A 27,378-nucleotide genomic window follows, 5' to 3' on the forward strand; every position below is an offset into this window, starting at 1 on the left:
CTAAACTGTACAACATCCTTTGCAATGAGGGAATGAAAATTAAAACATCTTACCCCAGTTTGAATGGTATTTATCTGGAAAGCAAATGCTGGCTAGGATGTAAAGAATGGGGAAGACGTATTCACTAGTAGAGTATGTCTTAGGGTTTTCTGTTGCTATGAAGAGATACCATGACCACAGCAACTCTGTGAGGAAAAATTTAATTGGGGCTGCCTTACAGTTCAGAGGTTTAGTCCATTGTCATGGTGGGAAGCATGGCTACATGCAGGCAGAGGTAGCTGAGAGTTCCACATCCAGATCAGCAGGCATCAGAGAAAGGGAGCCTTTGGGCCTGGCTTGAGCATTTGAGACCTCAAAGTCCACTCCCAGTGACACACTTCTCCAACAAGGCCACATCTGACAGTGTCCTATGGGCCTGTGAGGGCCATTTTCTTTCAAACCACTACAGAGTGCAAACTGATGGAGTCCATGATGGGAATCAGTAGACCTTAAAAAACTGAAGGTAGGACTATCATAAGACACAGCTCTCCCGCCTCTGGGCATACACCCAAAGAACTCTATGTTCTACTTCAGAGATAGTTGCTCAGTCATGTTCTCTGCTGCCCTATTCACAATCCCCAATGCCCTGATTGGCTTATTGTGAACTTGACCCAAGTAAGAGTTAGTTGGGAAGAGTAAACTCAGTTGAGTAAATGTCTCCCCCAGATTGCTTGTATGCAGGTCTGTCGTGCACTCCTTTGGTAACTAATAGAGGAAGGTCCAGTCCACTGAGAACCATGCCACTTCTTAGTAGGTGGCTCAGGGTAGTAGAAGAAAGCAAGATGAGCCAGCCTGTAAGCAGTGTTCCCCCATGTCCTCTGCTTCAGTTCCCACCATGAGCTCCTGCCCTGCCCTTAATAATGGACTGCCACTACAAGCTGAAAGCAACCCTTTCCCTCCCAAGTTGTTTTGGTCATGAGGTGTACATCACAGCAGAAAAAAAAAAAATTTAGACAGCCATGAAATTGACAGTTTCAAGTTTCTTTTCTCTAGACCTGCTCACTTTCTCGGAACACTGTTCATTCTGCACGCAGGTTCATTCAGCGGGCCAGCACAGTGTATCACTCTTTTCATAAGGCTGAAAATTAATAAATTTCACTTCTGTAGAACTTAAAGCAGTCAAAAAAGGAAGAAAAATATGTATTGGGCATGTGAGCGTTCCAGTCAGATACCTATAAATCACCAGATGGGCTGGGTATAAAAGATATAAAAGCGAAGGACAACAGAGTGATGAAAACGTTTTATTAGACATTAAGATTTGGTTTTGATTTAAACTTCAATTTAATTAGCATCTAACTAGATAGGTAAGAGAAATTTGGAGGATGATCTGCAAAAATCAAAGAGTACTAAGTTCATTTGCACTAGAAAGATTTCATAATTTTAAACATCTATATATCATTTTTCTCTTAAGTAAAATCATGTGGTATATGATGTTTCAGTGATAGGACTCACATACCATGGTAATCCCATGAGATTATGGCAGATCTCCAATGTCCCTACCACCTAGGTACATTGCCATTGTAACATCACAGTGTAATATACTCAACACAAGTAGTGACACTGGGACAGGTGAGCCCACCACCCTGCCAGACACAGAATTCTATATAGCACGTATAACTATGTACAGTACATATGACTTCATGATAGATGACTTGGTGCTTTGTGTACTTATTACCCCTCTTTGTTTTAGATTGTACACCTACTATATAAAAGTACTCAGAAAAACTTATTGTAAAACAGTAAGCCTTATTAGACCAGCACCCCATATCTGGATAGCGTCCAGAGGCCACAAATGATTGACTACCACCTATCGTGCTAGTACAATGATTTTGCCTAAGGATGCATTTCTCAGAATACATCCCAGCCATTAAGTGATGGATGACTGCATTTGACTTGCTTTTCTATCTCAGCATTTTTTAAGAAAGTATTTTTATTATGTCTTGGACTGATGGATATATATTAGCTTGTAGCTTCTATCAGACTTTTCCTCAAGTTTGGTGTGTTTGGTTTAGTGGTTTGTTTTGTTTGCTTAGTGATATTGTTTTGTTGATATGGGGGCTCAGTGTATGAATTCTGGCTCACTATTCAAGCTAGCCACACTCAATCTCAAAATCCTTGCTTTATCCACCTGTTTTTGTATATGTGTGTGTGCGTACATACATTAGGTCAGAGGATAACTTGGAGAAATCGGTTCTCCCACCATGTCGGTCTGAGGAATCTGACGCAGGCCTTCAAACTTGGTGATAAACACCTCTACCATGTTCTTCCTCATTTATGAGATACTTTGTTCTTAAATAATATATGGGCTTATTTTCATTTGTTCTCAACAAATAGTTTTTCTCTCTTGTTAGGTTTTGTTCTTATTTCTGTTCTTTTTTGAGTGTCCTGCTGTTTATCCCAGACCAGCCTTAAATGTACAATCCTCCTACCTCAGCCTCCCACTGAGTGCTTGAGTGAGGGAGTGAGTGACAGGTGTCCTTCATCAGAATAATCACACAGTTTCCACAGGATCTTTGGCAGTTAGTATTTTATATAAAAATTGGTATCTTTCTACACTTTGGGGAAACCCTCAAGGAAATCTGTTCTCTCTGTGTCTTACATCTTCTTTCATGCACTGAGCAACACCAAATGCCTATCCTTCTTAGAATCAAATGTATTGCCTAGTCAAGCAAGAGTGTAAAATGTCAGTAAAAAACAGTGTGCTTTATTTAGTTAAAACAATCAGTCTAGGAGTCTAGCAAAATAGCATACTCTTTCTAAATATAAGAGTTGTGATTTCACTGGGATCTTCTGTATGGTGAGCTTACCTGATTCGGCACCACACGATTCTAATTGACTGATTTTTATTATTTTACTTATGTGTTTATTTGTGAAAGACAGGGTCAGTGTCTCTGTTTTGGGCTGGCTTCTTTGAAAATTCTTTGTAGCCAAGAGTGACCTTGAATTCGGATCCTCTGACTTCCACTTTCCAAGCAAACTGGGATTACAGCAGAGCCCTAAACTTCGGGCAGGTGAGGTGAGCACTCTACCAACCAGGCTACATCCCCGTCCTTACTTAGAACTTTGTTGTGCCGACAGTTACCCAGTTTGTTACATGTTATAGATATTATTTTATATGTAGTTTATAGGTTGTTTGCATATAATAAAGATGAAAGATAGGTATATCAATTTTAATGTGTGCATTTGACCTGCAGTGTGTCGCTGATTATCCAGTGAAAATAAAAGATGAGCCATGTTACTTAGAGAAACAGTATCTCTTGTTCCTATTGCATTTATACTTTCTGGGAAAGCAATTGAAGGCTTCCACTTCTGCGGTAGGTGAAGGGGATGCTATGTATGTACTTAGTTGTGAAGAAAACAAGAAGGTTCAAAGGGTGCCATAATTGTGATGTAGTTGGCATCTTATTTTTAAAGATTAGGGGGTTTATTGCATCTTACATTGTAGATGGAGAGTCATGTCTTTGCCAGCTTTGCCTTTCACAACAGAATTATTGTGGAAACTCAGTTTATGTTTTAAAGTAGAATCCGCAAGTGATATTTAGGTGCTTCAAAGTCTTTTGGTCTTATAGGGAAAGTAAAATCCAGTCTTTAATTCTGAGGATTGACAAGTATTAATGGATACTATGCTTGAATAGTAGATAGGTATATAACAGTATTCCAAATGGGATTTGCGTATAATATACGTCAACTATAATTCCATAGACTGGTTTCCTTATTGCAGACAATTTGGGGGAAGGGATCTAACTGTGTGATATGGATCTTTTTTTTTTCATAGTAAAGGCGTGTGATAGTTTTGATGCTCTTCTTTGATTAGAGATGTGAAGAATATGTCCATACTCAGCAAGAAGTCTGCCATGAACACAATCAAGGAGAAACTAACTGGTGGTTTATATTGACTTAAATGAATGCTTAGAAATGAATCCAGAATGTCTAAGGTTGTCATTCGGGCAAGCTTATTTTGAAGCCATTTCCTTTCATTTAGGGTATAGGACCTGGGAATATAACTATTTGCTCATTTATTTGTGTGTTTGCTTGTTTGTTTACTATAGCATTATGTATTTAATGGTTTTAGAGACATCAGTAAGTCTGAAACACTTGTTATCTATGTCTGTTTTGTAAGAATTCAGCAGGGCAGGAATGCACTTTTGAGAATGGCAGAATGTCTACGTTTATTTCTGAAGGCTCCGAGGCAGGTTTTTAAGTGCTTGCAGCGTCTGTCTGCACCAGCTGTCGCTGCTCTATCTGACTCGAGTTGTTACCTTTCCTCCTCGCCCTTTTCATCTCTTCCTGTCCAGTAACTAGATCATTTTTACTCTCAAGAACCACACGTTAGGTATCCTTACACGGTGCTTAAAGTTAGTGAAATTGCTAAGATAAAGAGATTGTTTTATCTGGGAGGATCATGAGTTAGGGGCCAGCATAGTTACATAGCCTGTTGAAGCAACCCTAAACAAACAGAAAAGGGTTATTTTTTTCCATTTATTTATGATGATTAAAAAAAAAAAGTGGTTCCAGAGTTAAAAGTTTCTGTGACAGGCACTGCTGAAATGACCGAGCAGCAGCGGGAAAGCAGCCGTTTAATAAAAATGACCTCAAGTTTTGGCAAGATTGGGAAAACAAACATGTTGAGTTTATGTTAAAATGTTATTATTAGGATGATTTATTTTGGTTGTAGATAAAGTGAACCCAAAAATCTAAACTAAAAAAAGAACTGTGCATCATTAAAATTGGTAGTAATAAAAAATGTATTTGGCAGTGGTGGGGAATCCCAGAAGTACTCAGGATTGGCATAGCCTTTAGTAACTTGGAAAAATGTCCATTAGAACTGCCCACTCTCTGTTCAGACTTATGTCACAGCCTTCTGTGGTACCATGGCTAGTACGGCTAATATTTGTTGTTTAAGATGAGGCATTTAAGAGAATTCCTTCAGGCAAGAATTTTTACAAGCTTAGGGATCTTTGGTGTTCTTAGGTATGATAGGTACAGTGTCTTTCTGATATTCTCAGACTTGTTTATCCCACAGGATGTGGTTCAGTTAACAAGGTTCTAAAAGACTGTAAAACACCTTAGAATTTGAGTAACTTTTCTTCTTAGGCAAAGTTCCGAGCATTTGCCTGATTCTCACAGCATTCTTTTCAGTTAACGTGGAGATGAGCAGTTACCATCTTTTGAGGCTGTAAAGTTCCCACAGTAAGCAGGGCTGGAAATCTACCTTTTCCAAGTCAGCTGCTCCTATCACCTTGAGTAACACATGGTACTTAGCGCTTATGACATGGCCCTGCTAACCTCTCCTGAGCAGAGCTGCAGAATCTGACGCTTTGAAAAATGACTGATGTTTAAGCAGTCAAGGGCAGAAGAAGTACAAAAGATTAGGAGACAACCAATACCGCACGTGAAAGGTGCCTTACTAACAGTGTCACGTGACCCTGGATGGCGCTGATAAGAACAGGGTAAGAGGAATGTCTTAAAGATCCACGAAACGTAATGTGCCCATAGGACAGCATTATGGTGCACCACAACAAAAATTATACATCTGTGTATTAACATACATGGAAAAGAAGTGACAATATGTTTTAGAAAATTGCTCTTTTTTTTTTCTTTTTTGCTAGTGTTTAGACAATTTTAGACCTGTAAAACAAGACAGGGAAGCATGGAGCACTGAGGATGTTCGTGGCCGGTATCCAGATGTCAAGCTCTCCTTCAGGCCCCTGATGCTGTCTAACGGTGCTGGCTTCTCAGACTGTGCCGATTCTGTGATGAGGCACCTGCAGGGTCTGAAGGTTAGGGCACGTGAAATACGGAGCTGGAAGGAAGCATGCTGCTATGCCATTCGAAGCAAAGGGAAGTGTAGGTCCATAGAACACCTCTTCTTTGCCTTCTCTGCTTACATCCAGTACCTGCACAAAAGGGAGGGATATATGACTCAAGGCTGCCTATGCATAGAAGAGACCACCCGAGGCATTACTATTTTCCCACTGTGTACATTGATTACTTTTCCGCTGCTGTGATAAGATATGATGACCAAAGGCAATCCTCAACCAATATGCCACCCAGGATTGCCAATCCTGACCAATCTTACGGAGGTATTTTCTCACTGGGTTTCTTCTTCTAAGATGGCATTAGCGTATGTCAAGCTGACAGGAAAAATAAAAAGCAAAACAGAACAAGTGGCCCCTTTTCAACTTGACATATGAACATATTATTATTCAGCTGTAATACTTTCTCATTCATCCACAAGATCTCATCGTAATACCAATATCTCAATATAAAACACATTCCATCTGCAAAAGACCGAAAGGAAATAAAAGTGTTTGCACAGTGCAAAAAAAAAAAACAAAAACAAAAACACATTCCATACTTAGAGTCCTGTGGTCTTTAAAAATTCAAACACTATAAAAGTTCATTCTCTAGTTAACAAGGAGAGTTTATGGGTGGACACGGGGTCTCCCTGGGAAGAGGACATAGAGGAGATTTTGTGAGCCTGCTGAGGGCAGGTTAGGAAGGGAACAGGAGCGATCGGATTGGCTGGGGTGTGGAGGGGAGAGTGCTGAGGAGACTACTGGAGGAGGAGCATTTCGGGGTCAGGCTGAAGCCTGGTGCAGGAGTCTACGGGGAGGACCCCAGCTTTGACTCCTAGCAACAGTGGATAAGTAGCCTGCATTTGCTCTCTCCTGTGACCAGACTAGTGCCTGGCCCCATTATCAGGGAAGTGTCCTCCAACCACTGATGGAAGGAGAAGCAGAGACCCACAGCCAAACATTAGAGTTCAGGAATCCTGTGGAGGAGGAAGGGAAAGGCGTGTAAGAGTCAGAGGGGTCAAGGACGCCATGGAAAGGCTCACACAATCAACTAACCTGGGCTCATAGGGGCTTGCAGAGACTGAACCGCTCTCTGCAGATATGTTACAGTTGTGTAGCTTGGTCCACTTGTGGGATTCCTAGCAGTGGGAACATGGGCTGTCTCGGAATCTTTTACTGGCTTTTGGACCCCTACTCCCCATATTGGCCACCTTGCCCAGCTTTAATACAGGGTAGGTACTCAGTCTTATTGCAACTTGATAGGCCATGTTATACGGATACTCACAGGAGACCTGCCCTTTCCTGGGTGGAGATGGAAGAGGAAGGGATTGGGGGTAGGGGAGTGGGAAATGGGGGAGAGGGACTGGAAATGGAGGGTGGCAGGGGAGGTTGTGGCCAGGGTGTAAAATTAAATAAATGAATAAAAAATAGTTCAGTCTATTAAAACAAAACAAAATAAAAACAAACAAAAATCAACAGAAAAAAACACCTAAAATCTCACAGTTCAAAGACTCTTTAAAATATCCAAAGCTTCTAAACTGGGCTCCTGTAAAATAAAGCCACAAGTTGACTGCTTTCTTACTCCAAGAGGGGAGAACCAGAGCACAGTCACATCCAAATCACAAATCAGCAGTGTATACAGCTTACTGTCTGACATCTAAGACTCAAAATCTTCTGGGCTGGGTCTCTGTTTCTCCACCACTGATAGCTGTGAGACACACAGCTTGTCTCAGTCTCAGGCTGGATCCACCCGACAGCTGCTACTGTCCTTTGTAGTCATCCCAGGTCTCACCTTCTGTCCCTTACCCCTACAGTCCTGGGGTTTCTGCTGTGGCTGAAGTTGTACCTTCACCGATGTCCTGTCCTCTTCTCACACAGGCAAAACTTCAGCTCTCAACGACCCCTTCATGCCTTTAAAACCAGTACCACCTGAGAAACGTCTATACATTACCAGGCTCAGCTGCCAGTGTGACATGGAGCCTTCCCGCTCCCCTCTCTGGAGCACAGCTTCTCAGATTTCACCTTGGTGGTGCTGATGTTGGTCTCCCCTCTAATCAGCACCAATTCCTCAGCTCCAGCTAACCAGGATCAATTGTCCCCCAAAGCAAAGATTCACTTTCCTAGTTCTGGTCTTTTGGTAATCTTTATACCCAACTGACCAGACTCATGGATTCTTAGTTTAAAACATCTAATGACGTGATAGGGTCCTTTAGGGACTCTCAAACTTCCCTCGGAAACGTCACAAGTCAGACCTCCGTCATCGACGCTGCTCTCAGGTTTATCTTCTTAGCCCCCACAACAGATCTTGACGCTCTGAATAGTCAATGCCTTTTCCAGCCCAAAGTTCAAATACCATATTTCTCCTGAAAATACATGGTCAGGTCTGTCAAAACAATATCCCCTGCACCTGGTACCGATGTCTGTCTTAGGGTTTCTATTGTTGTGACAAAACAGCATTGCCCAAAGCAATCTGGGGGAAAAGGGGTTGGTTTCAGCTCACAACTCTTAGCCCGCACTCCATCACGGAGAGAGATTAGGCCAGGACCTGGAGGCAGGAAATAAAGCAGAAGTCATGGAGGGATGCTGCTTGCTGGCTTGCCTGCTCCTATGCTCAGCCCACTTTCTTTTTTGTTCCAGGACCACTAGCCCATGGGTAGCACCACTCAGAATGGCCTGGGTCCTCCAACATTAATCACTAATTAAGAAAATGCCCAACAGGCTTCTTTACAGGCCAGTCTTAGGGAGGCCTTTTCTCAATGAAGGCTCCCTTTTCTCAGATAACTCTAGCTTGTATCATTGACGAAATAAGAATTCTCACACCTCTTATATCTCAACGCTTCCCCTTACCCCACCCTGCAATATCAACTTAGCTCTGTGTCTCAGACAGTTGAGCATATGAAAATATGAATTCTTATCCTTTTTGCTTCAATGCCCTTGTTGGTTTCAACTGCACATCGTAAAGGAGCCCCTCACTTACTCTCTCTCCTTGAAGGCTTGGATGTTTTTCTGCCATCTATATAGACATAGCTGGCATGCCCTCCTCTGGTCTGTTGTCAACAGCTCTTTTTATTATTATTATTTACTTTATTCTTTTTTTTTTTTAATTTTTCCCCCGAGACAGTGTTCCTTTGTAGCTTTAGAGCCTGCCCTGGAACTAGCTCTGGTAGACCAGCCTGGCCTCGAACTCACAGAGCTCTGCCTCCCGAGTGCTGGGATTAAAGGCGTGCATCACCACTGGCTTCCAACAGTTTTTTTTTTATGCGTTTCAGATCGCCTAGATGAAAATAGCCACCTGTTGCCAGGAGTTTCCTTCAGGGTCAAAGCCTTCCATCCTGGAGGGAAACTTCTTAAGGCATAGGATGTGAAAGGCAAGTAAAACAGGATATGTGAGGACAGGATGTTTACATGGAGGTGAAACAATAGGATGTTCTGAGAGATGAAACACTTCCATCCTGAAGGGAAGCTCCTTAAAACAGGAAGTCAACAACTCCAAATGGCTCCAGGAAGTCCCTGAAACTGACCTGATTCACTAGTCCTCTCCTTCCCCAAAAGTACAGAAAAAATAAAGACAGCTAAGAGTCCCTCTGGGTCAAGACAAGATTCACAGAAGCTCACACAAGCAGAGCAGTGTAGGGAGAGACTCAGGCGCAGCAGCCTGGAAGAAAGAGACAGAGACCAGTTAAACTGCCTGGAAGAGCTGCAGACCTTCAGGGGCACTAGGAAAAGATACTACCCAAGCTGTTGACGTGCCTGAAGGCTGGGAAGTGAGCTCCCGGTTCCCAGCCTTTGGAAGCTGTTATCCATGCTGGGTGATGCAGTTGTCTGAGTTGTTTCTGCTCCTCTAAGTAATTCCTCACCCGCATTCCTGTAAGTAACCCCAGTAAGACTCATTGGCTCACCAAGTGTGACTTTGGTTTGTCCTTAGCTCCCTACGGGGGTAAGTAGATGTTTGCTTACATCTCCTCGGGAAGAGCATCACACAACAATTATAATCGTATTAACCCAAATAGGCTTATTGGTAGGTGTTCTCTAAAACTGCTTCGTTCTGAGCTTCCTTATTGCCAAGAAAGGAGGGGCCTCTTCCTCCAGGAAGAATGAGCCACTTCTATATGAACCAGTCTAGAGTGGTCTGAGATGCAACCAAACTGTCTTCCCCTACTCCCCTGAGCCTGAGCATCTATCTGAACTCTGCTGACATTCCAGCTCTAGGGAATGCTGGCAGCCCTGGCTAGCTCCTTCCTCTTCCTGTTAGTCCTTAGGCCCCGCCTCCTTAGTTTCCTAGCCTATTTTGTATCCAAGTAACTGAACTCCTTTATCAAGGACACCCCCAGAAGACACGCCAACAGCATCCTCCAAAGTGTCTGATATCAAAGACTGCTTCAAGGGTGTATCTCTGCTCAGTGAGGCCCTTGTATAGCGCCAAGTCACAATAGCAACTGGGCTTCCCTTTCTGCCTGTCTCGGCAATGTTAGTAACTACAGCCATGTGGTTCTCTGAAGCGCTACCATTTGGATTAAACAATGACAATCCATGAAGTAAAATAATTGGTTTAGATTCTAGTGCTCCCTGACTGATGGATCCCCAGAAATAGCTGGCTACCCCATAAGCTAAGTCTAGGAAGGTCATCCAAAGGAAGTTCTTTACATTTATTACCTGCCAGAATAGAACTCAATAAATTTAATAAGTGGCCTGAGTCTCAGTAGTTTACCCTGAAGCAATACCTGGTAGCAGAAAGAACCACAAGCTGAGACAATCCGACCACCGCCCAGGAGCAAACCATTCATTCAAAGGAAATGCCTAACATTCCAACCGCTATAGATAGATCACGTACACACCTCACCAGGACACCCCTAGATGAATGTCAGCCAATCAGGTCTTGAAGCTCAGAGACCCCTCACCCCCATCTTTACTACTAAAAACCTAATTCTAATTGAGTTTGGGGCTCTCCCGTTATTCCAATACCTTGGACTTGCAGAGAGACTGAGTTTGCAAACTTGATTAAAATAAAGGCTCTTTGCTTTTACATGTGGGACTCAGTTTCCTGGTTGGCTTTGAGGGGACTTGGCGGATTTGGTCGTAACAGCCTCATACCCATTAAGCCACTTCCCTAACAATGGCCAACCACCAGCTGAGCAGGAAAACATTTCAGTCCTCTTCTGTCCCCTTCTTGCCCTAAAACTCGCCCAGCCCGGAAGTGGATTGCTGGCTCCTCTCCTTTCTCTAGCGCTCCCTCTGCAGGCCTTCTGAATAACGTCTGTGCTGTTCTTGATTAATCACTCAGTCCCTTTGTGGTTCCTTCTTGCCAAATACTCATCAAAACCATACAAGGTTAAGTACTGACTTCAGTTTGCAGAGAAGAAAACAACAAGTTTAAATGGCTTTCTCAGGGTGAGCTGGCTGTGAATGGCAGCTCCAGACAGTATTTTAATCCAAGGATGTAGCAGAGAAAAGCAAGAATTTAGTGCCTTCCTGCAAATGAATACATTTATAGAAGTCAAAATAACAGTGAGGTAATCACCCCAAGAGCTTCTGTGTGGTTCCCTGGGCCAACAGCGACTGCATATGTTAAGCAGATGTAATGTATTTAATCTGGGAAGGAAAAAAGAAAGCTTTTGGCAGATTTTCTCCAAAACACTCCCCTGTACTGGCAGATAGAAGACATGTGGGAAACGGCAGTGCCAGACTGGCAGCATATCCTGAAGTCAAAAGAAAGTGATCGGCAAGAGAACAGCAGCAGAGCGATCCCGAAACAGACGAATCACCTGCACCCTCCCGGCTGCCCGTATGTACTAGTCGCCCCAGGCACACCAGATTAGAGTCAGGCCCCATGCCAGACATCCACCTCCATGCCCATGAAATTAATAAGAGCGCCTTCGCGTTTGTTTTCTGCAGGATCCGTATCCGGCAATTGTATTACTAGTGGTTCTCAACCTAAATATTCAGACAAATATTAACATAAGAACGTCTCCGTTTTCCTCGGTCTGCCCGGCCCTCACAGTAAGTGGAGTGGCATATGCTAACTTGGTAGTGGTTGAAATGGCTCCTCATGTATGTCACCCCCGGGGGCTGACCCCACAAATGACTGTTAAATGAACCTGGATTGGAGGCCAGAGCAGCGGTCTGCGAGACAAGAGTATTGGCTGGTATTTTTAAAGAAAAAAAATTAGTTCTGGGTATTATTGAGAGTCTTTCTAAACTATTTAACTATGATCTTCATTAATCATCCCTGCTATTAGACTACTGGTTTCTAAATTAATCTTGGATTATGAGCTATTGTGGTTTGTGACAAAAATTTAAACTTTGATAGTTTTAGCTTATATGCTTCTCACCAACACTCTATAATTTCCAACATGTTCTATAGTTAGGGGCTTAAACTGTTTAACCAACATTTCCTCGTGGCCAGCACTGCGGTCTTCCACTCTCTTGCTTCTCTATGGTTATTCTTCCAGCAGGTACTCATCATGCGAGGGGAGTGGCCTGCTTTTAAATACTTAGCTGGGCTCTCCTCTCCATCCACTGATACATTACCGTGAGTACAGGAAAAAAAAAAGTAGATCGGCAGTCAGCAGCACAACAGAAATATGTGAGCCCTAGTTAACATGGAAAGATACCCAGCAAGTAGCTGTCGATAGCTGGAATGCAAGACACATGATGTAGAAGGATGTTGTTGGGGCTAGAGGGTCGGCTCAGAGTTTAGAGTGGACACACTCTCTCAGAAGATCAGAGTTCAGTTCCCAGTACCCATGTTGAGAAACTCCTAAGTATTTCTAACTCCAGATTGAGGTGGATCCAATGCCTCTAACTTCAGTGAACACATGCACTCACATGCTCAGAGGCACAGATACATACATACATACATACATACATACATACATACATACACATAATTTTAAAAAAAAGTCTTTACTATGACCCAGAAATACCACTTTTGGGTATAAACACAAAGGATGCTCAATTGTACAAGGACATGTGCTCGGCTATGCTTATAGCAGCTTTGTTTGTCATAGCCAGAACCTGGAAACAACCTAAATGCCCCTTGACCAAAGAATGGATAAGGGAAATGTGGTATATTTACATAATAGAGTATTACATAGCAGAGAAAAATAATGACATCTTGAAATTTGCAGGCCAATGGATGGATCTAGAAAAAATCATATTGAGTGACATAACCCAGGCCGAGAAAGACAATTATCACATGTACTCACTCATAAGTGGCTTTTAGACATAAAGCAAAGAAAACCAGCCTACAAATCACAATCCCAGAGAACCTAGAAAACAATGAGGACACTAAGAGAGACATACATAGGAAGTAGAAAAGGAAAAGATCTCCTGAGTAAACTGAGAGCATAGGAACCATGGGAAAGGGTTGAAGGGGGAGGGGAGTGGAAAGGAGGGGAGCAGAGAAAAATATATAGCTCAATAAAATCAATAAAAAAATAAGTCTTTAAACTGCTGTTATACGTGATGATTTTGTTTACAAACCTCTCTCTAAGTGATATGCTGATATGGATACATCTATATCAGCTGTAAAGGCTCTTGTAAATGCTTATTGTGCTGGAGACATAGCTCAGGGAATAATGGGCTTGTCCGGCAAATATGAAGATACAAGTTCAGATCCCCAGAACCCATGTAAAATTCAGACCTGCTGTGGTGGCCATCTGTAATTCCAGCACTTGGGAAGCAAAGACAGGCTCTACCCACAAGCTGGTGTGTTAGCTACAATAGTCTAATTGGAGTGCCAAGTTCAGTGACAGATCCTGTCTCATTAAATAAAGTCTAATACAACAGAGGAAGACACTTGCAAGCAGCTACTGGTCTCCTTACACCACACATGCAAGTGTACCCATACGCAAATATGCCTATACACATGTGGACATGTGTACTTATATACAATCACACGACACAGACATACAGCAATGGAAAGAATAAAAGCAGGACCAGCAAGATGGTCTAGTGGTATACATGCTCCCTGTTGACCCCGATGACCTGAACCCACATGGTAAAGAAGAATCAACTCTGCAGGTTGTTCTCTGACCTCCACATGTATACCACGGCTGGCAGGTGAATGTGCCTCCAACATACATACATACATACATACATACATACAAACAAACAAACATAAAAAGTATTAAAGAAAGAGAAAACTTTTTCCTCAGGTTTTTCTAATACTTTGTAGAACCAGTATGTTAGCCACAGGGATAGATAGAGTTGCCAAGAAGCTTGATTCTGTTCATCGGTATGCCTACTGAAATGCAGAATTACCGTATTATTTTTAGAAAAATGCACTAATCTATTTCATTATGTGATCTTCAAGGTAAAATTTATTCCATTAACACAAGCACTTATTAAAAAACTTTTTAAAAAATCTGTTTAGTATTACCTTAATACTTGAGGAAACTTTTGAAGGTTGTGTGTGTCCTCAGTGGTTTAAGATATACTTGCACATCTTCATTTTGTAAATAAAAAGTTTGCACAGCAATAACCAGACATTGCTAACAATGAATCAGCAGGCAAGGGATGGAGAGATGGTTGTTGTTGATGGCAAGAGCACTTGCTGCTCTGGCAGAAGACCCAGGTTTGAGTCCCAGGGGATCTGATGCCCTCTTCTGGTCCCTATTGGAACTGCATGCATGTTCTGCCCTCACATACAAGCAGGCAAAACATTCATGCACACCAATAAATAACCAGCTTGTTCCTTGGGCAGCAAAGGAAAGGGTGCCTGAACTGGCCTTGTCCTATAGCCACACTGATGATTATCTTGCATATTACCATAGAACCTTTATCTGGTGATGGATGGAGATAGAGACAGAGACCCACGTTGGAGCACTGGACTGAGCTCCCAAGGTCCTAATAAGGAGCAGAAGGAGGGAGAACATGAGCAAGGAAGTCAGGACCGCGAGGGGTGCGTTCACCCACTGAGACGGTGGGGCAGATCTAATGGGAGATCACCAAGGCCAGTTGGAATGGGACTGATGGAGCTTGTGATCAAACCGGACTCTTAGAATGTGGCTGATGTTGGAGGCTGACTGAGAAGCCAAGGACAATGGCACTGGGCTTTGATTCTACTGCATGGATGGGCTCTGGGAGCCTTGTCAGTTTGGATGCTCACCTTCCTGGACCTGGGGGGAGTTGGGAGGACCTTGGACTTCCCATAGTGTAGGGAACGCTGACTGCTCTTTGGCCTGGAGAGGGAAGAAGTGGGGGTGTGGGTGGATGGGAGGGAAATGGGAGGAGGGGAGGAGATGGAAATTTTTAATAAAAAAAAAGTTTTGAAAAAAGTTTAGTGTACAAGGTTAGTGAACCACTTAAAAGGAAAAATTATTTGGCGATGAGACAAATTCTATCACTATTAAGTGGTTTTGTTTGTTTTGCTTTTAAAATGTTCTGTCTTACACATTAACTTTCTGAAACAGACTTGAAAAAAAATGACCACATTCTGCTCTCCTAAAACTGACATGTTGGAAGAGTTTCTTATTTTTTTCTTGGAGTTTTAATTTATTTCTTATTCTAAAGGTAATCGAACTTTAATGTTAGTTAAAATATACTCATAAGCACATCTTGAGTTTTGCAACTTAATAAAAATTCAAACTAACCATGGTAAAATTCATCTAGGGAAGTTTTAGCCACTTGCAACACAGCATTCTGGCACCATGAAATACTCCCGCCCAACCCAATGTCGTCTCAGTTCTGAAAAGTGGGAAAGAAAACCCCAAGGACTGAAAAGTGCTAAAAACATCCTCGGGTGAAAACAAGGCACTCCTCGGGAGAAAGTGCTGCTTGTTTGTTATTATAGCCAGGTGCTTTCTGTTCTCACATTTTTCTACTATATTATTGTTTCCTAGGCATTACCTTGCTCACATCTTTATTATTTTTTATTTTGGGTTTATTTTTAAATTTATTTTCTAACTTGCTAAGCTACATTTGCCCCACATTTTGCAATACTGCTTTTATTTTTACAACATTCTAAGGTTCTTTGTCTCGTTATGAATTTCAACTCAGTTACATGGCAATGTGTTTGATTGTTCCAGCTATGGAGAGGTTTAATTTTGCATTTTGTTAAGTTCAAATTTATCTGCACTGTGTTAGCAATCCATAAGACAATGTTTTAGATCCCCCCCCCCCGACAACGTTATGTAAAGCATGACTGAGTTTTGTGCACATTCCCTGTGTGCTAAGACAAACGAATTCTAGCTATTCACTGTAAAACTCAGGTCTGTTCAACCCAAGATGGAAATCGTCTTTTTCATATGTACTTGATCTCTGTGAATAACAGAAATATGTAAGGCTCAGGAAAACCTGTGGTGAGACAAACCAAAAGGAGAGGAGATAAATGACGGCATGAAAATAAAGGAGGAGCATAGCTAACGTAATCCAGCAAGCAGACGTCAGCAGACAACACGGGGCAGTTCCTTAACAAGCACATACTGTAACCTTATGAGATGCATGGGAATAGTCCTTATGAGCGATGACCAGAAAAGAAACAGTTGGAATTGCCAAGTGTGGTGGTGCACACCTTTACTCCCAGCACTCTGGTGGCAGACAGGCAGATCTTTAGAGCTTGAGGCCACCGTGATCTACATAATGCATTTTAAGCACGCCAGGGCTGTGTAGTGAGGTTGTATCCTGTCTCAGAATAATACTAATAGTAATAATAATGATGACGATGATGCTAGAATCATCCTGCAACCATTAAAAATAGTTTTCAAAAGTCTTTTCACAAAGAATTGGGTTAAAAAAAATATGAGCTGTCGCAAGGATATGTTAAATAAGTCAGGGCTAAGGCGGGTCAAGATTCTGCTAGAGAACTTGTGAAAAGAAAATGGATAGGAATTACAAAGAGCACTTGGAGCTACATATAACAACAAAGTACGTGTTTCTGCTTGGAGAGACCCAGCTGGCATCCTGCCCGGGCAAGTTTGCCTGGTTCACTTGTGAAATGCAAGGGCTATTCTTTAGGGCAGAAGCTGTCCTAGCAGACTACCCATAAGCCACTGCTCCTAGGAACCTCTGCCAGGAAGGGAGAAGGTCTCTGCAGGCAACAATTATGAAAATGAAGAAAATGAAACGTACAAAATGCATGACAATAGGGTATCTTTAAAACAGAGTATGGAGTGACCATTGCCAAAGTTTCTTTTCTTTTAAGTATTAAAAAAGGGGATAAGCTATCCAAAGTTCTCCATTTCTGGTATATTTTATAGCTATTTTAAAGTTTGTCCCCATCTTAATTTTTTTAAAGCTCTCAATCATTTAGCAGGCATCATTTCCAGAATATAGGATACAGGCTGCAGCAGCTACACAGAGAACCTTAAGCCTCTTTCTGCACATTAAGTCTCTCCTTCCGCAGCTGAATTGCAAAACATAACCTCGCTGAACCACTTGCACGAACTTCAAAAGGATCTCCAGCCACTCACCTGGATACAAGCCAGAGGCTCATTTGTCCAAATTGAATATCCACCAACTAAATATATTCTCCCATTATGGACAGCAACTCCAGATTCATTCTGGCCTAAAGTAAAGAGAATTGAATAAAAAGAAAAAAAATTCCATTTCTTACATGTTTTAATTAACCCTTTTGCCACTGAGGGATACAGTTTCCCCCTGTGGCGTATTTGTATACTCCACAGGAATTTTGCGGCAATTCATCACTGTCTCCAGAACTAAAATGAATTAGCCACTACTTCTCAAAGAGTGTCCTCTGTCTAGTTAGGACCAGGCCAAAATATCTATTACCGGCACCTTACTCAATGGAGCACTACAGATAAGAGTAGCCAGCTATGTAGGATCAATAATTCCATATTATTGTGTGTGCCATTCGTCTGTGGTGGTGGAAATCGGGGATATTTGAGATATGTAAAACATCCATTGTGCTCCATATAGTACTTGTGCCAACAAATAGAGACAAGTGCTTAACTTTAAAAAGTAACAATTGTAACCCTAAGGCATAACAGAGGCATGGCCGCATCCCCCACGCCTCAAATGAAGACAAATGGCAGATAAAACAGAAAAAATTGCCACCCTTTTTCCTTTACATAGTCAACAGTTTTAAGATTATATTAAAGCTCCCAAGCTGAGACCAGTCTACACAATCCCTAGATACTGACACGCCAAAATGATGGAAGGATTCCCCTCCCATTTCAAAAAAGAAGACAGAATAACTCACTAGCACACACTCTCCCCTGCAGGCAAGCAGATAGGGAAAGTCTCTTTTTATTGATGAGCTGGCACAGGATTGACTGGAGTAATAAATAAGTTGGAGGCAGAATTACAGATCCAGGGATCTAGGATCTAAGATGCCACTCTGCCTGAGAGATCAGAACTTGCAATAGGCCTACAAATCATTTCCCAAAGAGGATCTTGATACAAAGCAGCCAAAATCCCTGGTTGGGCTCCCTGTGTGGCCTCCCAGCAGCATCTGCAAGTGACTGGATGCCCACTCTGCATCTTAAATGTCTTCAAGAGCTAGGCTAACCCACCAGTTACAGACTGTGATTTTCCTGACGTCACGCAGCCCTGCCAGGATCCTGCCATTGCTGGATGTTGACTATAGGAGCTGATAAGAAAGACAACGTTTTCAGCTCCATCTTGGACTTTGGGGTAATTTCATTCTTACTGATTCAGCCCATCCCTTTCTGTGAGGAATCCACATCTCTGCTCTGCAGAGATGCACAAGTAGGGCATCTCTGTGTAGCCAATAAGGCTCTAATACACACAGCGGCTCTCAAGTCTGCTTTCTAGGCTGCACACAGACACACTATACAGCCATGACAAACAATGAAGACCACCATTTTCCTGACCTCCCAAGAGATGAAAGAGGACTAGGCAGTGAGAAGTGGAAATTCTTGGAGCTGGGGCTATGTGGCTCAGTTGGTAGAGTGCTTGCCTAGCATGCATGAAATATTGGGTTCAAATCCCAGCACTCTATACAAATGGACATGTTAGGAAACTAATGTAGCCTCAGTCAAAAGGAGGATGGAGGGAGGGGAACAGAAACTCTGTGAAGCTGTTCAGATGTACATGAGACCCTGACTTTAAAAAAAGGGGAAATAATTATTAACTCTTGGTATCTTTTCCCTCCTACATGTATCAAAGTCTGACATGAGTATCAATTGATGAAAAGTGAGTTGATATGCTTGTCTTCGTCATTTGAGAAGATTCACAAAGGCAAAATAGAAACTAGATTCCCAGCCACCTGAAGGAGCCCAGACTCTAGCTATAAATCATGCTTGCCTTCCTGGGTAAAAAAAAAAACAATCTGTATGACTCACTGTTCACATAATATTTAGAGATGGACTCTAGATGTCCAAGAAACAAGTTTGGGGATGTTTCTGGATCTCTATTCTATTATTTGGTTTTGTTTTTATTTTTAGTCATTTAAAAATATTATTTTATTGTATTTTTATGTTGTGTTTTGTCTGTGTGTTTATCTGTGGACTTACTACATGTGCTCCTGGTACCCTTTGGAGGCCACAAAAGGGCTTAAGATCCCCTGAGACTGGAATTACAGACAGTTGTGAGCTGCTACCAGGGTGCTGTGTATCAAACCTGGGTCCTAAAGAAGAACAACTATTACTCTTAATGATGGTCATCTCTCCAGCCCCTATGCCTGTTTCTAAATTGCTTAACCCAAAATACTTGCCTGTCAACAAGTTGAAATTACAGCGTGTCCACTGGTCAGTGTCAATGTTATAAGAATCTATATGGCGCACGAGAATCCGGTCATTATTATAGTCTAGGTCATTGCCTCCAAGAACATAGAGTTTCCTCTGGACGGCGGCCATGGAGTGGTAGACCCTTCTCTGGAGCATGGGGCTACGGCTTATCCACTTATTCTGAAACAAAACAGAACAGAACAAACAAGAAAAAAAACCATTCAGGGGCATTGGGTTAAAAAGACTCACAAACAGCAAAGGCCGTGTGCCTCACGAGCAGTAAGAACTCATGCCAAATGATCTTACTTGCATATTATTTATCTGTTGAAAGGTGTGGTTTTCACACATGTCAACAAAAAAAGAATTACATGGTCCTAGCTTGTGGCTTCCATTTTAAAAAGAAAATTTGGTAGCTTTGCATTTTATAGGGCATTTTGCATTTTACAATGCCATTTTAAATTTCATGATGCTTAGCTTAGAGAAATCACTTCGGTTTAAGCACATGACTGGGTACAGTGTGGAAGATAATGTAACAAGCCAAAAACAGTCTAGAGCGAGACTATGTAAGACGTAATACACATGCAGACCCACCCTCACCCCCGGCCCCCTACTCCCGAGCTCATGTCTTCATCTATGCAATGGGGATAATAAAGCCTGCATGATATCCACCTATGATTTAGAAAATGTCTCACATGTAATAAATGTAAACGTGCTCACTGTTTTAAAAACTCAGAGTTTGAGAACGTGTGGTGCATGCCTTGAATTCCAGCACTCAGAAGGCAGAGGCAGGGAGAGCTCTGTTGAATTCAAAGTCAACCTGGTCTACATACTGAATTTTATGCCAGGCAAAGCTACATATTGAGATCATGTCTCAATAAAAGGGGCAAGGGTATATACACATTGAGTAACCAAGGTCCCAGATAAGTTAGGCTGAAGGAAATTTTCCCATTCTCTCCAAAAGTAACCTGAGATCAGAGGACAAGCTAAAATTTGGTTCAGTAACAACGTTTCCTTTGTATCTGAATCCAATCACACTTTAACACTCTGATTTATGTTCGTCATCAAATAGGATAGCTAGGTCTAGACATATTTATCTATATTGGTAGAAGGCCAAGCTTTATATGACAATGTTAAGAAATGGAAAAATCTTTAATATTTGGCTCTAGATCACCCTCAATAATAAGAATGCTAAGTTCAGTCCATCTTAACCTAAGATCCCTATTTAAAATGCAATAGCAATTTTAAAATTATCTGAGAATCAACCGTGACTTTAAATTAAATCGCAATTAACCAATTGACAGACAAGTAAACTGAGTGATAGATTAATAAACAAACCAACCACTTCCTTCCTCATAGACATTCAGCATATAGAAAAGAACCTCATTTCCTTTTGCCAAGACAAAATTGGACTGGAACCAGAAAACTCATATGATGTTTTGCATGCACAGAATTTCACCAGTTCACAAAGCTGCAAGGAAATAAGCAGACTACAACACAAACATGCGTGTATAAACATTGGCATATATACTATAGGCACTTAGCACTATAGGCACACACAATGTGTCACGTATTCACTACAGGCACACACACTGTGGCGTGTATCCCTTATAGGCAAACACACCATGGCATCTATGTACTATAGGTACACATTGTGCAACCCTATTCACTACAGACACACATATAGTGGCATTTATTTGTTATAGGCATATGTTTGCTCATTTCTAATTTCTCAGAGTAAACTGCAGGAAAAAAAAAAGACATTGTTTAGTTTGAGAAGCTTATCCTGTTTGGCCCCTCTGAACACAGAATCTCTGCAATCAAATACGGTCTTTAATAAATAGTCAAAGCCAGATTTCAGGCATTTTGCTAAGAAATATCTTTAATGCATTATGCTTGAGTGAATTTTAAATTTCTGACGATGCTTATCTTGGGTGCTCTCTCTGCGATAACCTATTACAGTATTAGGAATCAGTGTTTGCATTAGCAGTCCAGTCCCCTGCCACAAGACTGTAGATGCCATCTGGTTTGCAAAGCCTGCCTACATCCCCTGATTATATCTTTAGCTTCCTTCACTGCAGTGCCTGCCAGGTGAGCCGCCACCCGCTGCAAAGGCAAAGAAGAGGAGAGGCCTGGTGGGGTCATTCCTAATAAGCTAGCGTGTGAATACTAATCAGTGGTGGGGAACCAGAGGTCACCCAGCCTGCCTGTTGGCAGGTAGCGATGTGCTCTGTGGCAGATGGCAGGCATTATCGACTCTCCACAAAGGCCTAGAAGAGAAATAAGCACCAGGGCTGAATGATAGAGTTATTGAGATTCCGAGCAAGATGCAGGCAGATGTGATGTTTGCCAGTACCCACCGTAAACAATATGCCAGCAGAATTTTTAAAAAAGAGCATGTGTGTACAAACATGAAACAGAACTCATTTAAGCAGTGTTAAGGCTGTCTTCGTCCTTAACCATGTGTTCACCAAACTCAGGCTTCTGCAATTAGTGCTCCCTCATGAGACAGCTGACTCACAAACGTGCAGTCTCTGCAATCTACAACTTTTAATAATATCAGGAGAGACACTTGTAAAAAAGAGAAAATCCCTCCTCAGTAAAGTCATTGTTAAAAATACTGCAAAAATACCAGGAACACTATGCATAAGCTTGTGGTACCTAACCAGATGCAGCCTGCCAAAGTCAACCTGTTGTTTCATATCCAGATATCGCTAGCTGATGGATATTAAACCTCCATATCACACCATTTCGGAATAATGTCACGATAAAAAAATTTAGATATCTAAGTAATGGAAATGGCAAAACATTATATTTTGCCTGTTCGAAGACGTTTTTTAGAAGGAAAAGAGAATAAAAACATGTCTCATTTTAGGAGAAAGGGGGAACAAAGTGTGCACCAAAACTGCATAAAAAGGGCCGATCTGTTAGAGGCACACCATTCTCAGTCTCCTTCAGTTACTTCCAATTTGCCTTTGTCCTAGATAGTATTCTAGAACACAGTTGGCTATGGTAAGTCAAATGACATTATTTGATTTGAGAATAACAAGGTCCTCGTGATGTTTCCTGCCTCAAATGTCATCTCTTCCAGAAGGACATAGCTACAGTCAAAGTCCTCTCTACAGAATGCAAAGCTCTGTGTCATTACATATAGCATGAAGTTACAGGAGCTGAACTTCTGCAGTAATAATGAGGAACCAGAGGCATTCCCCTAGATTTGTTCTTTTCCCCATGTAGCTTAAGGTGCATTTGTGTGGCATTCTAATGAATATCTCCTGCAGAAACCTTTCATAGGATGCATCTTAAGGCAATGACTTCTTACCAAGTGCTTACCTGGTTGGGTTCATACACCATCAGTCTGTTTTGATACTGTGCCGTGTTAGTTACTCCACCTGTAATGCAGTAGCACGTGTTAGAACTTTCCAAAATAAGTACGAGCTACAAATAACGGACAATTAGCTACAGCTGAGTATCTTTGTATGCTATCAAAGAGAACCCATGACATAATTAGGAAATTTATTGTAGGGGTGGGGGATGGGAGGAGAGAGTGTGGGGAGAGATGACTGGAATTGGGGTGCAAGGGGGACCATTGTGGAAACCTAGTGCAGTGGAAACTCCCTGGAATCTATGAGGGTGAACCTAGTAAGGAATCCTAGTAATGGGGATACAGAGCCTGAAACAGCCATCTTCTGTAACCAGGCAAGACTTTCAGTGGCGTGACTGTGACATCCACTCAGCCCTAAAACCTTCCACCCACAAGCTGTCCTGCCTGCAAGATGTGCTGGGGTAATGGTGGTTCAGAGCTTGTGGGAGTGGTCTAACCTGAGGCCCATTGCCACATGAGGGAGCCCACGCCCAACACTGCCGGGATGGCCAGAAACCAGGAGCTGGTTAGCCAAAACACATGGAATAGAATAAACACAACTAGCCACACGGAAAAAAGTCAATGAAATGATTCCTAATGATGTCCTGCTATACTCAGAGACCAGAGCCTAGTCCAGTCATCAGAGAGGCTTCATCCAGCTGCAGATAGGAGCAGATGCAGACACCCACAGCTAAACATTAGGCGGTCAGCTTGGGAAAGCCCGCTAAAGAGGGAGGAGGAAGGACTGGAGGAGCCGGAGTTGCTGAGAGCACTATAAGAACACAGCCGGCAGAATCCACTCATCAGTGCTCCTAGGGGCTCACACAAACCGGATTGGCAGGAGCCTGCATGGGTCTGCATCATGTCCTCTGCATATATGTTATGTTGGTGTAACTGGGCATTCTTGTGGAGCTCAGTGGAAGCAGGGGTGTCTCTGACTCTTTTGCCTGTTTTGGGAATCCTTTTCCTCCTAATGGGTTGGCTCATCCAGCCTTGGTTTGAGGGTTTGTGCCAAATCTTACTGTAATGTGTTAGGCTACGCTGTGTTTGGGTGATGTCTCTGGAAGGCCTGCTCTCTTCTGAAGGGAAACAGAGGAGTGGATCTGGGGCAGGGTAGAGAGTCGGGGAGGGGACTGGGAGAAGTGGAGGGAAGGGAAAGTGCAGTTGGGACATACTGCGTGAGAGATGAATACATAAAAGAAAGAAACATATTGTAGAAGAAGCAGATTCCCCTTCCAGAAACATTTTAGTACCAGTCTGCTCGAGAGTGAGCGATGATGAGTAGACCCCAAGTACAGCAAGCTGCTCTGCATGGCCAGATGAAGGGGCAAAGGTGTGGGGTGAATACAGCACACACAGACTAAATTTCTCTCTGTATAAGTTATTCTAGGGGCAGAGTTACATAAACTGTCCCTGTCCTTACCCAAGTTGGCAATGTCCGAGTTCTAAGCTCTGTGCATTAGCGAGGTGATGGCTTTCTATTTCTTTGGAAGGATCACATAAAGCAAAAGGCATTATCTATCAAAAGATATTAGGCCCAGTACTATGTAGTAGAAAACAATAATATCAATGAATTGCCACATTTAAAAATAAAAACAGAGATTATATTTAATAATACACTTTCTATTGGCTAAAAATATTATCTTAATATAAAATCCATATAAAATTTACTAAGGGCTTTTTTTTCCATACAAGATCTTCAAAATCTGCTGACTGAGGCTTCTGTCCCACTCAGTTCCGCAGCCTTTCAGTCCCAAAGAAACACACAGGTCTACATTAATTATAAACTAGTTGGCCTATTAGCTCAGGCTTCTTATTAACTAATTCTTACACCTTACATTAACCCATTATTTTTTATCTATGTTAGCCATGGTACCATTTTAGTGAGGCATTCTCATCTTGCTTCCTCTGTGTCTGGGTGATGACCACAAACTGAGCTTTCCTCTTCCCAGAATTCCCCTGTTCTCTTTGTCCAGTCTCTAATTCCTGCCTGGTTGCCCCGCCTATACTTCCTCCCTAGCTACTGGCCAAGCAGCATTTTATTAAACCAGTGCAAGAAACAAATCTTTAAAGGGTAAAACCATTGTCCCACAGCAAAAATCGAGGGTGCATCTGATACAGCACAATAGCTCCTTTCCAAACACTGGACAGGACAAGTGGAGCAGATGGCTAATGGCTACCAAATGGGACAGCACACTTTGAACTTCCCCAGCGCAATGACTTCAGTCAACTTTGTAAAATGTCCTTTTTTACAGTGCTCATATTTAAGAGACCAGACTATCTGCTTAACTAGGAACCATGAAAGTCAATACTTTAACTGTTTTTCCTACCTGTCCCCACATAGGTTGAGGATACTTAGTCTAAAATTCTAAAGCCTAAAAGCCTCCAAACTTTTTGAATGCAGACATGATGACACAGTGGGAAACCTCATGTCCCGCCTCCAGTAAGATGCCACAGCAAGAAAACTAGAAATTTGTATGAAATTATCTTCAGATTCTGTATATAAGGTTACATGAATTTTATGTTTAGAAATGGTTGCCGTCCCTAAGACATCTGATCATAGGTACACAACTAAGCGAAAATCTGGAAATCTGAATGATCCAACACATCTAATCCCAAGCACTTGAAAAGGGGGATACTCAGCTCTTACATGTGTGGGACCCCAAAGTGATTCTATTCCATCTTGACTTAAGGTCAGAGAGTTCAAGCTTGTTCTTGCTCCACAAGGCCAATTAACGGGATGTTTGGCAAAAGGCATGGGTACTAGGTGTTTTGAGAATTAAGGAGGTGATTATACTTGTTCATTCCTTCAACCATGGTAAAGAAGTCTTTTGGCCTTCCATTTTTGCTTTGGGTATAAAAACGGTATGAGAAATAAATTTGAGGCTGCTGCAGTATTCGTTGAGAGCCCTCCTGATTCTGTCTTCTGTCTTTTGTCTCTTTCTTTCCTAATCCTCACTTCCCTATTCAGGTATTGTTCGATAAGTTTCCCAGCATGGTGCTTTTTTTCACGGTTATGCTGTACAATGAGCTATGTAAAATCAAGACATTTTTAATTTTAATTTAATTTTTACTATTAGGTGGAAAAATCTCTACGGAACAGCACATAAATAAAAAAGTGAGGTATTTTAAAGCCATGTTATAATGGGAATATGAGGAGTCCAAACCTGTCTTTATAAATATGACCCATAAGTAGTTTCAGATACTACTGTAAAAGGGTATTCTTAATATGAATCAGAAAGACCCAATTCTTAAATATAAATTCACAGTTGGAACAGCTGGAAAAGATGTTCCCACAGGGTTTTGCTAATGTGGAAGACACAGATAGCTGTAAGACTGTAAGATAGCACAAGACTTTAGCATTCTCTTAACTTAGGCTGCTTTCTGATGCTAGGACCCGACTTTGCTTTTTTAAAAAAATCACTTAGATTAGGTATAGTTGTAATAACTTTCTCTGTCTCTTTGAGATGTCAATTATTTTAAGACACTTGCCACTTTTAAGAAACAAGAAGATCTTTTTTGAGGACCTAGATCTCTTTGAAATATCATTGAGGAAAATGATGTCCTTGTCCTCAGTTCTTAGTAGAGGAAAGGAGTTTGGTTTTGTTAGGTGCCAACTAGCAAATTCAAATGGCCTCATTACAGGGGAAAGCTGTGCATGGAGGAACAAATGGATGTGCTTACTACATCCACTGAGCAGCCTTCCTTTGCTCCAAAGTCCTTCCTTTGCATGCTCTCCTTCTGAAGAAAACCCGTGTTTCCAAACCCTCAGCTCTGCCTTCTTTGATGGTCTATGTCACCCAGCTATTTGTTTCTTTGTTCTGGTAGTCCAAATGTTCTGAGTAGGTTTCCTACTCAGAAGTAAATGAACCAGAATCCAGAGGATTACTACATAACTCTAAATGACTTAGAGCAGTCAATTAATGCCAATACTACTAGATACATAGAGATGGTCACTGGTCCAGGTCAATAATTTCCCAAAGCCCTAATAAAAAACCTGAATCTTTATGAAATTAACGATGGCTAGTGTTAACTGGAAAGTTTCTTTTTAGTTTTTTAATGCTGTAGCCTTCAATCACATTTTTATGAGATTTTTTTTAAAAAAAAAAAAACAATCCAAATTCCCACTCCCTCCCCTCCTCCCATTTTGTCCACACATTCTCCCACCCCACCCCCTTCTAATCCTAAAAGAGGGTGAGGCACTTTGCTCTGTGGAAGGTCCAAGGCCCTCCCTACTACATCTAAGCTGAGCAAGGTATCCATCCAAAGAGAATAGGATTCCAAAAAGCCAGTACCTGCAGTAGAGATAAATCTCAGTGCCACTGACAGTGGCCCCTCAGTCTGCCCCAGCCATAGAACTGTCAACCACATTCATAGGGACTAGTTTGGTCCTTCCCAGCCCAGCTGGAGTTGGTGAACTCCCATTAGCTCAGGTAAACTGTTTCAGGGGACCTTCATGGTCTTGACCTTTTTGCTCATATTCCAATTCCTTCTACTCTTCAACTGGACTTTGAGAGCTCAGTTCAGTACT

At 41.9% G+C, this 27,378-nt stretch overlaps 1 protein-coding gene across 3 annotated transcripts in view; it reads right to left on the reverse strand.

The window, feature by feature from the left end:
• Positions 1-1,409: 1,409 nt before the first annotated feature.
• Klhl32 (kelch like family member 32) overlaps positions 1,410-27,378 on the reverse strand; it is a 219,245-nt gene continuing 193,276 nt past the window's right edge. For all 3 annotated transcript variants that reach the window (XM_038347465.1, XM_038347466.1, XM_038347467.1), the window contains 4 exons: positions 22,817-22,875; positions 19,474-19,666; positions 17,249-17,343; positions 1,410-5,936 (listed from right to left, as the gene is read on the reverse strand). In XM_038347465.1, coding sequence (XP_038203393.1) covers positions 5,775-5,936; positions 17,249-17,343; positions 19,474-19,666; positions 22,817-22,875 — 509 coding nt within the window. In that variant the 3' untranslated portion in view covers positions 1,410-5,774. The remainder of the gene's footprint in view (positions 5,937-17,248; positions 17,344-19,473; positions 19,667-22,816; positions 22,876-27,378) is intronic.

The sequence above is a fragment of the Arvicola amphibius genome, chromosome 11 (genome assembly GCF_903992535.2).
Source record: "Arvicola amphibius chromosome 11, mArvAmp1.2, whole genome shotgun sequence".
NCBI lineage: Eukaryota > Metazoa > Chordata > Mammalia > Rodentia > Cricetidae > Arvicola > Arvicola amphibius.